General features: G+C 42.8%; 1 protein-coding gene and 1 long non-coding RNA gene across 2 annotated transcripts in view; one reads left to right on the top strand and one right to left on the bottom strand.

Annotated features, from left to right (window-relative positions):
- The window catches only part of LOC139820085 (uncharacterized), an 88,152-nt gene that overhangs the window by 31,842 nt on the left and 41,788 nt on the right, over window positions 1–14,522 (bottom strand). The window contains exon 3 of the mRNA XM_071790052.1: window positions 10,960–11,192. Within this exon, the coding sequence (XP_071646153.1) occupies window positions 10,960–11,192 (233 nt within the window). The remainder of the gene's footprint in view (window positions 1–10,959; window positions 11,193–14,522) is intronic.
- LOC139820086 (uncharacterized) overlaps window positions 4,173–14,522 on the top strand; it is a 95,490-nt gene continuing 85,140 nt past the window's right edge. The window contains exons 1-2 of the long non-coding RNA XR_011733899.1: window positions 4,173–4,591; window positions 13,847–13,937. This is a non-coding gene — a long non-coding RNA (uncharacterized lncRNA). The remainder of the gene's footprint in view (window positions 4,592–13,846; window positions 13,938–14,522) is intronic.

The following is a 14,522-nucleotide window of genomic DNA, read 5'->3' as shown; positions in this document are numbered from 1 at the left end:
GCGGTACAACTATAGAGAGCGATCGTTTAGTTTTCATTGACTGGCGAATATCTGATGGGACCAGCGCCATCGCGTTCGTTCGCAATCTAAAAGACGGATCGGACGTTTCCTGCGGAGGAGAATGTACGTGTGGTGCACGCACGCACACGCGTGTGCGACGGCGACGTGCGCACGCACGTTCTCTAGGTACGTCTCGGTGCAAAAATAGAAATAACACGGTGCTTAGCATGAGAGAGCATGTCTGGCATGTACGAGGCGGGACTATCGATATCTGACAGCTGACCCTGCGGGGTCAGCGCGAGTAGGCGAGGCCGTACGGCCCCAACGGAAAAGGAAGTCGTGACTCGATTTCTTCTTTCTGCCATCTATCTTTTGCTCGCTTTCCGTCACACAACCTCCATCGAGATCGATCTTGTAAGTCTCTCACCTGACACGCACTATTTCAGAGCGGTTTAATAATAATCGCGGTAGACACGGATATTAAGAGATGACAGTAGTTTAAAAATTTGTTTTTAAGATAAAAAAATATTTAGTCGTATTTACATATTAGCTTATATTTATTATTAAAATTACGTATTAGGTACTAGGCTCACATGATTAAAACAGGTTTACATTAGTGAATAATATAACATGAGCAATTACAACGCCGGTGCTCAATCAAAGTCGCGATTATAGTTGTTACCGCGTGAAAGTATCTCAATAGTTCAATGCCATTGCGGATATCTTGGAAGGTTTTAATTATAATCATTATTCGGCAAATTGCGGTAAAAGGTTTCCGTGGAGCACTTTAATGGTCGCCGTTTTATTTTTCTGCTTCATACGAGACAGTTTTGTTCGAGATTGCGTTAATTGCGCAAACACTTAAATAGTTTTTCAAGTAATTTCACTGAGAGGCTTAGCGCGATAAGAGCGCGTATCCCGTCGGTGGACTGATATTTTCGCCGACACCTGTCAGAGCGAGACAGGCCACTCAGTCAAGTGTAATTCCGAGACAGGACCCACGTCGACGTGATGGTCCCATTAAAATGATGGGCATGTACGGACGGCTGACGCAACGTCCCATTCACCTTGCGCGGACCGGGTGCATCGTTAATCTTGCGTGGGGTCTCCTTCCCGGCTACTCAGAAATGTAACGAGGGTGGCCGGATAATTCTGGTGGCGACTCGAGAAAACCATTAAAAATGATAACCGCGTCTCTCCGCCGCTCCAGATTGGGATCTACCACATTCCGTGAGAATGTAACATCCGTCTTCTTCTTGTCTCTCTTCCCATCGCGACGCCTTACTGCCACGAATCTGCCCCGCGTCGTCTCCCGCGCTTCGGATCTCCAAATGAAAACGTCTTTTCACCGTGACAGAAAAAATGAAAAACATAATGGAACTTGCAATTATTTTCCACAGCTTTTTACGAGTTGAATTTTTCAATTTGTGAAATCCGATTGCGCATTTTCAATCTCGTGCCACAGCGTTCGATAATATCGTTCTCCAAGTCCCTTGTCTCACAGCTCACAGCTTGCGTGAAAATTAGATGTTCTCGCATATCTACAACGTACGCTTTAATTCTATGACAGTTAGGCGCGGTTCACGCCTCGGTGATGTATGCAACATATGATATGCATGACTCAAGTGTGTCAGTCACGATAGTTTCTTTGCGATGCTAAACACGGTGTCGCGGGCTCGCTTTCTCGATCTATCTGGAAAACGCACAGGTGACGATTCTCAGAATCTTGCTACAACGTGTCGTACAGTCATTTTATTACTACTTCTGTTTGTTTATTTCATTATTCGCGCGCGTCGCGCGGGCGCGTTCGATCAATCAGTCTCGGCTCGGTTTCGCGCTGTTGCGCGTGCATTTTCGACGACGCGACGCCACGCCATCCAGCAGCCGCCGGGAACGTGTAAGCACATTTATGAATACAAGAAGGATAAAACAATGGCGAAAGAGGCGTTTGTTCTCCTCTTGTTGCTCGCTCCGACAAGCGAGCGCGTTGCCATCGGCCAGCGGTATATAATTCTTGGCAAAGATTCGGCGCAGCCTTTTCCGTTGCAGCTGCCACCCTCGTCAAATTCCACCCGATATTATCTGTCCCTTTGTGCGGCGCTCGTAAGCACTCGTGGAAACCGTGAAACCTCTGTTTGCGCTTGTTACCGATGATAGTTTAACTGTCCTCATTGACATATGCATTAAAGCCCGAAAGTTCTAACGTTTGTGTTTGCACAGTTGAATATCAGGCTCGGAAATACGCTCTCCTGTGGTAATCCGGGATTACTAAAGATAGCTTCGGCCCGCTTTGCCTCTTTCTTTGATGCAGCAACATTTCAGAACACTCCGAGGAAAGGTCTCTATGAAAAGGCATCTATGCAGCACTTTGAGCCCTTTTGCGATAACTAATGGCACGGATGCATAAATAGGACCGGTGTCAGAAGATTCAGGTCATCTCAAATCCCTAAAAGCGCCTTTTAAGATGCATCCACTATTTCGTTTTGAATTATCCTACAATTCGTTAAGCAGGCGAACGTCATTACAGAACATAAATGAAATAAAAAAATAAAAATATATATTCTTTAATTTTCTTCAATTAGTATCCAAAACTGAAATCGTGTCAATTAAATTCTTTCCGATTTGTCAAGTTTATGAAAGAAACGACGTTGCTGTAATTGAATGAATATTCTAATAATGATAAAGAAGCAAACACCTTTCCTGAAATGCGATATTTCGTGTTGCGATCGTTTATGCATAAGTGACGTTAATTTACGCAAATCGCGGAAAACGAGGTAATCCTTCTAAAAACGTAATCGCCGAGGCAATATCCGCTAGATCCGGCCGATGTGCAATGAACTGCCGTGTTAAGTTCTATCTATGGATGTCTAATGCAGAATTCACACCTTTCACCGCGTTGAACCGCTTACGACGAGCTAGGATGAAGAGACGTCTTATCTGGTAGTACGTTATAATGAGAATCCAAAAATACCATTCCGTTCATCCGGTTCCGTATTTCCTTCGTATTTCGACATGATCTGTTTTTCTTTCTAATAGATCATTAAAGGAGAATCGTTACACGCTGCACGGTATGTAATTTTCTAGTAATTTATAACTTTACTAACCTGATTGCGCCACTCGTTCCCCGACCTCGTTTTTTTTTTTATATTTCTGCTCCTTTAGTGTTTGTCATACTCATATACCGCACGCAGGTGGAATTCGATGAAACGCCACGTTATATTCATGTATAATGTATCACCAGATACTTAATTTACTATTCGCGTTCGCATTTCTTCTGAAGCAGCGAGCAAAACGCTTGCAACCACGACACGACGATCGTTATACGCTCTGTCCCTTTTTCTGCCGAGCCGTTTTGCCGCAGCACGAGCGATTCCAGGAAAGCAGGCGTATTAGCGTGGGATTATCCTGACGGAAAGTGTATCCGGTTGCCCGAACTTTGGGGAAGCGCTTTTATCCTTGTGCAACGTTATTCGACCAGTCGCGAATTGCAAAGATTGTGCGAGCGCCGGTCGAGTGCTGGCGTTATTAAACGTCGTGAAATGCGAGGGGCCTTAGTTGCGCCGGGTTGCTTCTTTAATTTCGTGTGCGCCGACCATCACGTAGGTGCCCATTAACGACCATTCCGAAATTTTTTTTTCTTTACCAAAGGTAGAACGGAAGGAGGGTTCGGCGGAAGGGCAAGATTTCAATTCGAATAAAAGCCGGCCGACGTTTACGTTGCTGACGTTATAACTAGGACGTTTTCGTGAGACATGTAAATTTAACGCACTGAGAAATATATGAGTTTTATTAGCTTCTCGTTACGTTTACGATATCGTCATGCGCGACGAGAATGGAGACCATTAACGATTAGCTACTCTGCTTTCGGCATACTGGCCTCTCGCTCATAAAGACGGTCCTGTTGACGAGCCCATCATTCATCAAACGGATCTCCCTAAAGTACTTTAACGATCGACGGGCGTTAACCCAGTTGCCCAGAGCATGAGTGCGCGTACGCGCGACTTGATGATCCAGCGGGACTCCATAAATCAGAGGTATTTCGGTATCGCGGAAGTCACGGTATTTATATAACGTAGGTTCGCGTACACCTACGGCGTCGCACTTTGTGTCCGGGTGTCGGTGGATCAAGCGTGCACATGCCCGTCGCGATGCTAGCGACTGCACGTCGACTGCAGCGTCTGCGACGAATTTGATACCCGGCCAAGTGTGGCTCGGCTGGGAACTGACTCACTCGACGTGTCGAGTAGACCAAGTTAGAAGTACCTACCAGTATCGGACTGTCTAGAATCAAGCTCATCCGTCCAGAAGAGAGACTCGTACCACGGGGTACAAAGAGATGAAAAGTGCGCGAGGACGGGCGCAATTTAATCTCGCATCGACAGCTGGCTATTAAGAGAAGTTGCGCGATATAATAATAGAGGATAACTGGAGCGCGGCGTCGCGACGGCTGTTCTTTGAGTGACGTAAAGCGAGGGAGGGTGCCACGTCGTCACTCTCGTCAGTGGGACAAGAAACGGCCTCTTGTGAAATGTCTTGTCTCTAAACTTACGGTGTTTGATGCTGTTTAGTGGCATCACGGGGCTCGCAAGAAGTAAATAGGGTTGCCTCTCTAGCTCGAGAAAGGTTTCATATTACAAATTATAAGTTGATACACTGTTAAATATTAAAAGTGAAATTTAAACCGGTACCTTGAGTTAAATAGCAATAGCATTTTGTGATTTTTAACAATCATGTGTGTCGAAATTTATTATTTTAACACAAAACAGTATTATTTTAACTCCATTAGTTTAGTTAAGATGTTAAATTAACGATATATTGAGGAGGACCTATAGGAATGGTTAAAAATGACAAACTAAGTATAATTTGACACCACGAATTTAACGGTGTATCATAAACTTTATTAATATTTATTTAATATCTTAGCTGTACGTCACAAATATTCGATAAAATAAAATATTCCCTAATATCCGAAAACAACGTAGAAAAAAAAGTTCAAATCCGTATTTTATTCGTTATATTCTCCATAGATATCGGGTGTGTGTCGCGTTTTATAAACGCCAACACGTATTAATAAATATTAATGTTAGCGATGCTTCATACTATTAAACTGATCAAACCATTTAATTATTGGATCGCGTTACGGCATAAATATCAGCACGCTTTCTTATAACGTTCGCTTATACGTCTTAGAGAGATCGTTTATCGTACTCGATAAGTTATGGAAGATAACGACGAAGTTTGCAGTTTGTACGTGCTGTCAGGAGGCGTTCGGTATGTCTCGGATATTAATTCCTCTGATAACATTGGCAGAGACATACGCCCGAGAATTTATGGTGGACATATTGCCCTCTCGATGTCGCAACGGAATTGCGCGCATTCTATAATGCTTTATCGGTTCGCGGATAAAAGAAGGCGACATATCCCATTAAATTTATCTCATTCTCAGTTGTGACCCCTGGTTCCCGAACCTGTACATTTATCACAATCAATGCTCTCGATTGGCCGGTCGGCCGTCGAGTGTGGGTGCGTGGGACAACGTCGAGCGATCTGTAGCGAGATAAAGGATACGGAGGAAAGTACACGCGTCTACCGCTTAGTCGCATAATTAAACGTTTTCCCGTCTCTTGTAATATTCCAGACTAGATTGCTTGCGTTACTTGCCATACAAACGTGTGTCATTAGATATGATATCACTAAACATAATTGGTTTCAATTGTTCGCGTATGTACTCGTTCCTTTACTTTATAGGCATTAGCACAAATTATCGTAGCCAGTAGTATATACATGTTTCTTGAAAGAATGTGCGAATTGTACACGATCATGTAGTCACAAGCTGGTTACATAGTTTTATGACTCCATCAATTCTTCTCACGCGGCTTTGCCCGAGTAAGGACTAAAGTCCGTTGGTTTTTGCTCGATTAAGGACAAGGTGTTTGGCGTGCTTTTCTTCCTCCTTGTTCTTTCCTTCGAGACGACGTAAGCGCGACAGTCCTCTCTCGGCGTTCGCTCTTAATCCATTCCCGTTCGTGAGAGCGGATATATTCGTGCTTGTCGATTTCGCAACGTCCCACCCATAAATTTATCCCGTCGCCTCTTGTCACTCGTCGCGGCGCTCCTGCGTCCCTTGCAATTGCGACTTTTTTGCACACTCCGCCGCGAGGTCTGCGACCCTCGAGAGCAACAGACTGCCGCAGTTCCAGACATGCATCTTTACGAATGATGCGACGCGACTCCACTGAAAGTGTCGATTGATCGGCAGCGTAGATTGTTTGTGTTTTCCGAGAGACATGAGATATGCGAATATGATACAGAGACCAGAAGTTAGTCAGTAGAAAAGTACGATTGAATTAGATGCATTGAATTAGAAGCAGTTTTAACTCTTACTTATCTCTCTTCAGTTGAATTTTTTATTCAGCTAAATCACAGAGAAGCCCCTATCAATTTGATACTCCCAAAAAACACGTGATATGATTGCATCCTAATAAATGTTTCCTCGTTCTTAAACCGCTATCGTTTTTCACAACGATCGGCAAGAACTTATGCTAATGTTACGTGGCAAAACTGGTAACTGCGGCGAAATGCAAATTATACCCGCGGCGTTATTGCACCTCGGTATCGGCAATTACGTGCTCATTGGAATTTATATCGCACCGATTTTTGTTCTCAAACGAGAGTATCGTTACAAAAATTAGGCTCATCTTTAATAAAAGATATCCGATATTTCTGTAAAACAAGATTTGTCTGTTTTATTAATGCCGTTACGTTGGAGATATTTTCGGGATTTTGCAAAGTTCGACTCGGAACATATCGATTTATACTATTTTTATTTTTAATTGCAAAATCTAAAATCTTCAATGAAAATTGATAAGCCAAGATTTGTACAGCCAGACTAGTTTTTTCAGTTTCAGTTTTCTGCATTTATTTAAATTCATGAATTAAAATTCACGAAATCATGCGGCCAACTTTCGCTTTAACCGACCAACCCATGTAATTTCTCACGATCGTTTCACAGCTTAATTTTTACGAGGAGGAAATTAGTATGGGCTGTGGCGACTTAAAGACTTTAAACGTCTTCGAAGCAATGGTCGATGGCAATTGACCACAACCCCTCGTCGCCGTCCTCTCAGAACGTTATACGTGGCTATTGTTGCTTGACGGGTACGGGAGGTAACTAAAAGACGAGACTAATTGTCGACCGTAAAATGACGGTTGCACATCATTGCGTACGGAATTGATGAGCGAATAAAACTGTTGAGAATTTTTTCTTTAATCAACCGATAATAATTGCAACAGAAAATCTGTTTCTCCGAAGTAATTACATTAATCTTATTGATATATGCTTTTATATCATATTGTCGAAATAATTCAATATATATAGACAGATATGTTCAAGAATATCTACTACGTTCAAAGTGGAAAACTATCAAACTACTATGGAGTATTATCAAACGCGTTCGTATAAAGTTATATCTCTGCCCGATAAGATATAATCAAGAATTGATTTTTCTTCGTTCTGCTTTGTCCACAAATCTTTCTAGAATACAATCGTCCGCTGTCTTCCACTAGACACATGTCTCTTTTTTACGTGTCAAATATTTCTCGCACACAGATAAGAAACGATTAATATCCCACGGTGTGCTGCACTTGCTGTCGTTCGCTCTGCGGCCGATATAAATGGGACGCATTTATCACCCGGATTAATTGATTCATTAAGTTCAGTAGCAGAGGATTTGAATTCCATGCGGGGGTCATTGAAACGTTGATGCGTGGGATGAAGATTCGTAGTCGCGTGATTCCTATAATCGTCGTAAGACCGCCGATAATAATCGATAGAAACATGGTATTACGGAACGGATTCGTGCGTGGACCGTGAATTAGTCTCTTGTAACAACTTAATGCGGGAATAATGAGTGTGCGATATTAACATACTCACAAATCACCAGGTTCTAGAGAAAGTCAGAGGAATGGGGAAATCTCCTGCTCGCAATTAATCGAAAAGAGAGATCAAGGGTCAATATTCTCCCGTGCGCCGGAGTCTCTTATTCACTTTCGATTTTCTTTTACGTATATAAAAAAAAGACATTGGTCACCGATACGTATTTTATCGAGGTGTAGTACATTGACTTTAAGGGACGCTTTATACTCCGCGATGTTTTATCGTTCTTATCGCGCGGTAGTCAGGCGCGTGGGTTTTCATCGGAAGACATTCGGTTATTTCGTTAATTTTTAATGAAAACGTCATAAACCGTTAATTGCCTGCCTCCACCCCTCCTTCGATTCGTTCGACTTGGCAATCTCGAGGTGACTTATGGGACACTCAATACGCGCGCGGTTATGACATTATGTATTCATTACGCAGAGATAATAATACACCAATGGTGGGCTTCGAGCCGGCCAACTCTGCGACGAAAGCTTCGGCGAGTAATTAATCCGGCTTGGCTGGCGTCGCGGGCGTATAATGAGGGAGGAGCGGATTCGTTGTATTTGCTTTTAATTGCATATTTATGACCCGAATGCCTTACGGTCACTGTACCGCGAAATAGCGCTTGCGTATATGCGTTTTAAGAATAAATTCGCGGAAAAGTGATAAATTTGTTACACAATGTGAGGTGTAATCATCCAAAGATGATCGAACTTGTTAAACGGCATTTATGTTTCGGCGGCGTTTCTAATTGAAAAGGTGATGATTACTGATAATTACGCTTGCGTTTCACAAGGTATAAAGGTATACTTGAAAATCAATCGGTCTGCGTGCATCGCGAAATTTCTGCAACCCGGTGCAACCTGGAATTGGGTTAGGTCAAGCCGGCCGCGAAAATAATGGTGTGCATGCGGCGAGGTGAAAACCGATCGTGGGGGTCCTCCATAATCGCGCGCGATGAAACGGCGCTGCGCAAAGTATCGGGTTGCGAGACAAGCAGCGTGTTTAAATTCAACCTGTAAACGCGATCAGTTGCATAATCACGACTACCGTGGTTCGCCAAATGAAGGTCTAAAGCTGAGAATATCCTCGTCGCGGGCGGTGAAAAAAAAATTACGGAGAAATTCTGTTCTGCCAAATCATATTAATTCCCAATGGAAATCCGATCCCACGTAAGTAAAGACGATTCTCGCTACAAATCTCATTTGTTCATCACGAGATCGTTCATCCATCATCGGCGCAAGATCGTGCGATTGTGAGCGAACATTAAGCTTGGTGTATCGACGCTGATAATCACATACAGCATCACGACTGGAGACCTAATAATTTTCCGAGATATCGTTGCCGTGCATATAAACGCGCGCGTATAAGTATAGCTGTCCCGTTAAACTGACGGCGATGGACCACCAACCACGATGGCGCGTGTCATCCGTCAAATTACGATTGACTTAAGCGGCGTTCTTAAGCTGACGGCGCTCGAAAGTCGACGTATATTGACAACCCACGACCAGACACGCTACATTCGTATTCATTCGTTTCTTTGCGGTCTTAATTATGCCGTGACGGCACGTATAGTACCTATAAGAAATGTCGAAGGGGAAGAAACATGTTGCAATTCCCGCGTTATTATTAAGACGAGGTTTGCTTTTTTATAAGTGATTTAAATACTTTATAAGTTATAGTTTTAATATTTTACCGCTTTTATATGCGTAACGTTGCCGGCAGGAATCTTGAAAAAAATCTCGCTGTGATACGCGAATTATCATTGTTGTATAAATTATAGTTTTAACATTTTTATAAGTGATATAGACATTTTATTTATATATAGATAAGTTGTGGTTTTAATATTTCATTGCTTTTACGTTTATGTATGTAACGTTGCCGAAGCAAAGAGCTTTAAAAAAATCTCGCCGTATGATACGCGAATTATTATCTATCGTTATCGAGCGTCGAATTCGCGATCGTTTATTACGTCGCGGTTTACAGTTCAACTACGGTGTCTGATTGCGTATGTAGTAGCCAGATAAAGGCAAAAATAATTCAATTAGTCAACATACGTCGGGTCGCCCTGTAATGCCACTTGTTTTCCGTGACACTAATGCGTCCACTTAAAACCGGACCAATTACCACGATTATTTCTATGTAAAAGAACCATTTCGCGCAGGCATCCAATTCCAGACCAGCTATAACGCGTCTGCAGCCGCGTGCATAGTGGAGAAAGAAAAAAAGTAAACGATCGTTGTCGTTTATCGCGATGGAGCGTTTCGCGGGTTTCGCGCTTATAAAAGCTGTGTATAAAATATTGCCATGACCAAAGCTGAGAGGTAATTTACACGGATTTGCACGGTTCGATATCACGGTAACGATCCGTAAATCGTGTCCCGTATATTGTTGGCTCTTCTCTCGGTAGACATATCCCGATAATAAATTGTCCGCAATTCAGTTTACACGATTAATGGTACTTTCTCCCGCCGGATAACGTCTTCCTCCTTACGTCGATGCATCCATCTCGTTGCCCCGACGCGGCGAGGCACCGACGCGCCTCTTTCTACCGGCGATTTATCCGGCATGCGGCGGGAGCCCACATTTACGAGATCGTTTATCGTTCAATCGATTCGGTCCGCGCAGCTAACGGCCGCGCCGTTAATTCGCTTAATATGTTATCTTGGCAAATTATGCGTCGCGGTAGTTAATAATTATTGCGGCCTTGCATACCTGATACCTCCGACGCGTCCCGCGAAATTCCCCTGCATTGAGCGTGAAAGATACGCGGGGAATTTGTCATGCATCGACGAACAAGCTTGTATCAGCTCTTTGATGATATTTTCGTAGGAATTAGTTTTGATTATTTTTTTTTCTTAATTAAAAACTGATGATTTTTTATGAACTATTTTTATTACTTATTTAACTATTCGCGAGTTAAAATTTACATTTTATTTTGTCGAATCTAGATACGAAAATGAATATATTACAGCGAGAAAAAAGAAAAGCTGAAAAAAATGAATATTTTCATAAAAGAAATTACGTAACGGACTTACGTAGAAGGAAAGCTCGACGCGGTGAGAGTGCTTCGGCACACAAGTGAGCGCTTCCGATCTGCAGCATCCGGTGTCGTCCGAGCACCTGTGCAATATGGCGCAGTGTGGAATGTAGGTGGTCGATGGGCTCGGATAAACGTCACGAACCGGAATGACTCTCGCGCGTGGCCATTGGCAGCTGCCTTCCTTGTTGACTTTAATTGCGTGCTGAAGAGCCTCTCGGATTTCAGCACCTAGGGCAAACATTCGCCGGTAAAGTACAATATCCCGTGGGATCGTGGTAATCATGAGAATGACAGGCGTAACTAACCCGCTTTCGCAAATCCAATAAAAAAAAATGAGGTTTACGCTATAATCCTCATTCCCGGCGCGTAACAATTGTGTTTATCTCTTAGAAAGCCGGTAGCTACACCTACTCGCGCGGCAGTGATATTTGATTTGCGACATGTTTCCTCACGATTCTTTCGATCTTGCGACTTTCCGGGTCGTAAATCTTCGAATTTTGAAACTTTCAAACCTTTCCATTCTCATGACTTTAAGTTATTAACTTTCGTAAAAAGACTTAGAGATTGCGTTGAAGCGGCATTCTCTATGTTGTAACGAGCCACAAGTAATAACGTCTCTCTCCATATAACTCATTAATTACTGTCTCGATAAAACGGAAGGCGTGAGTGGATAAGTCATAGATTAGAGAAAAGCTCGTCTGATCGAAACGGATCTTCCGTTAAACGGATCTTACAACGGATCTTACAATCAGATTGACGAATCTGTTGCGCTCGCTCTCCGATAATATGTAAGTACGTGGAGAAGAGAAGCGAGAATTCGTGATCGAGATCAAGATGTCAGACGGCCAGTTCGATCCGCGAGCGCGGAGATGCATCTCCTGCATCAAGTGACATAAGTTATGAGAGCTTTCTATTGATTCAGCACAGAGATAGCTAATCGCTTTCTACGCGCGTTTCACGTGCTGTCGATAATTACGGCGACACCGACACTCCGCATAATTCGCTTGAGCGCTCCACGGAGAAACTACATTGTGGCAGGAAATCGGTAAATTCTAGCGCAAATAATAAAAGCGGAGAAATGTCAATAGTACGGAAAGAAATTCAGAGACCATATGTTGTCGCCACTTAAGGAAGCGAATGGCGATTCGCGCCGCTCTCCACATTCGCGAGATCGCAGGTCACGAGATCGATCACTAAGTGATCGCCGGGGAAAGAAAGTAGTTAGTGTCCACTCCGTTGCGTTTAACGTCGTCCGTGTCTGCAATTATTTTATTTCTAGGATTATTGCGGAATTAAGAAGCGGGATGACGAAGTGCGAGGTATATTTAGATAGAGCGAGATATAGTAACTCTGAATTACTGGACCGTCTGCGACGAAACGATTGTGCGTTGTGCGCGAACGACGGTGTTAATCGGATCAAGTTCGCCGGTCGGTCGCATGTTTTACGACTACCGCGGACGAGCCGAGGCGCCATGTCGTTGCTAATAAAAAATTATTGCGAATACCGACTGTTTATGCTCGGCGCCGACTTATTCCCCCATTAAAATGTCGGATGGCGGATTAATTTGTCGGTCGTTGCGGAATTGACCACGTGGAAGGTTGCGATATATATTGATACGCCAGCTCGCAATCACTTTGGAAAACTACAAAATCGTCGACGTTTCATAGCAGACAATGGAGAAGATACAAAAGGAAAGGGTGTGAATTGTTTTAGCAAGGAGATACCGATTCAGATATTACATATGTATATTAGATATTAGAAAGATATTTTTTTAGAGAAAATATACAAGCTAAATGACTGATTTGCTGGCTTGAACTACTTTCTCGAAGCGACGGCGACGTTCGTTTCGCGGCGCGCATGAGAAACCAGGCTAGATATGATTTCGGTGAAGATTTCGGAAGTGTACTTTCGCGGAATTTTTCGCCCGCCTAATCTCGAGGGGCGATCGCGATATGCTAATTTCCGACTGGAGGCGTTACTCTCGGCACGAGATCACATCGGCAGTGCTCACAATGGAGGCACGGCCATCAGGAATTCTGAAGTATGTGCTCTCACCTCGCGTACATCCCATATTCAAACGTATTCCGGAATGTATTATGAGAGAAAGGGATTAGCTTCGATCGTCTATTATTCTCTAATTTCTCGAGTTAAGCCGGGGAACGTCGCGTCGCGTCGCGATGATACACAATACCATGCATATTTATTATTGACGCAGGTAGAAAACTGCGGGATTCAAGCTTATCGATGATTTACTCTTCCTTTCTGTGGCCGATTCAGCTAGTTTTGTACGTTAAATTTATACTCTGACTCAACATGAAAGTATTTGATCAACTGGTGCCACGAAAGGCACAGTAGCATGTTTAACGAGTATATATCATGTCGTAAATATGCAGGATTATGCGAGTTAGCGGAATGTGATGTCATCAATGTGATATCATGACGCTACGCTTTCCACGAAAGCTTCACGCATTCTATGCATTTATTTTAACGTTCACATATGTACATCGTTCATAATTAATAATTCTTCATAATTAAAATTGTAAAATAATTAATAGCTTAACAAAATATGTGCCTCGACCGTTATTAACAACATAGTGACAGTTTACAACATGTCTTATTATAAGGAACATTTATACCATTTATATCGCTACTTTTACCTACCATTTTTGCGTGCTTCTGTAATTTTTAATTGCCGTTTTATTTGAAACTATACTGAAGATAGTCTGAATACGGACCGCGAAACGTGAACTTTAATTCATATTAAATACAGTGACATGAACACCTAATTGTGACTCTAAGCTCTTTAATTTTATTTTATTAATAGCTTAATATTAAAAATGAAAGAAATTTTATTTAGTATACATATAATAAAATTCCACAGATATCCGGATGGAAGACGGGAGAAGGTAAAGATCGTGCAAAAGAGATAAAGGATTTTGTCGAGCGAGTGGAGGCGGGATCGCTGTCGTTCGGTGAGTGATAATAAATCGATTTCAATCTACGGGGGCTAATGTATCAAGGCCCGACAATCCCGCGGCACGCACGCGCGCGCATTGATGCGTTACACGCGCGACGCGACGCGGGAGTTCACGCGGCTGCAAATTGCCGCAACCGCTACGGGCACGCGGTCGGGACACAATCGTCGTTATTAATTTACATATTAATAACCTGCGAACTCCATCGCACGTTTCTCGTAGAAATCCGTTCTCCACGACCGAGCGTTGTTGAGCGTCGGGATTCGATTCGAAAGGCGATCGCGCAATCGGATGTAATTAACGGCAAAAAGCAGTCGATAAATAAGGACTTGAGGAGACTGTATAGCCTCGCGATGTAATAGATTTATGAAGCGCGCGTAATGATAAGAAAACAGAATTAGGAGAAAAAAAAGAATTAGCATAGAAAATATATAGGAAATATTACAGCAGTGTACATTTGTCTTATTTTCTTCGACGTATGAAAATATTTATAGTGGCTGTTTTTATGATACATGTCGTCCGCTCGTTAATAAGAGAAGCCGATGAGAAGGAAGAGTCATCATATCCATCGGCTCTCTCTTT

The sequence above is a fragment of the Temnothorax longispinosus genome, chromosome 10, assembly GCF_030848805.1.
Source record: "Temnothorax longispinosus isolate EJ_2023e chromosome 10, Tlon_JGU_v1, whole genome shotgun sequence".
Classification (NCBI taxonomy): Eukaryota; Metazoa; Arthropoda; class Insecta; order Hymenoptera; family Formicidae; genus Temnothorax; species Temnothorax longispinosus.
Note: the sequence above shows the minus strand (reverse complement) of the source record. Positions and strands in the feature narration are given on the sequence as shown.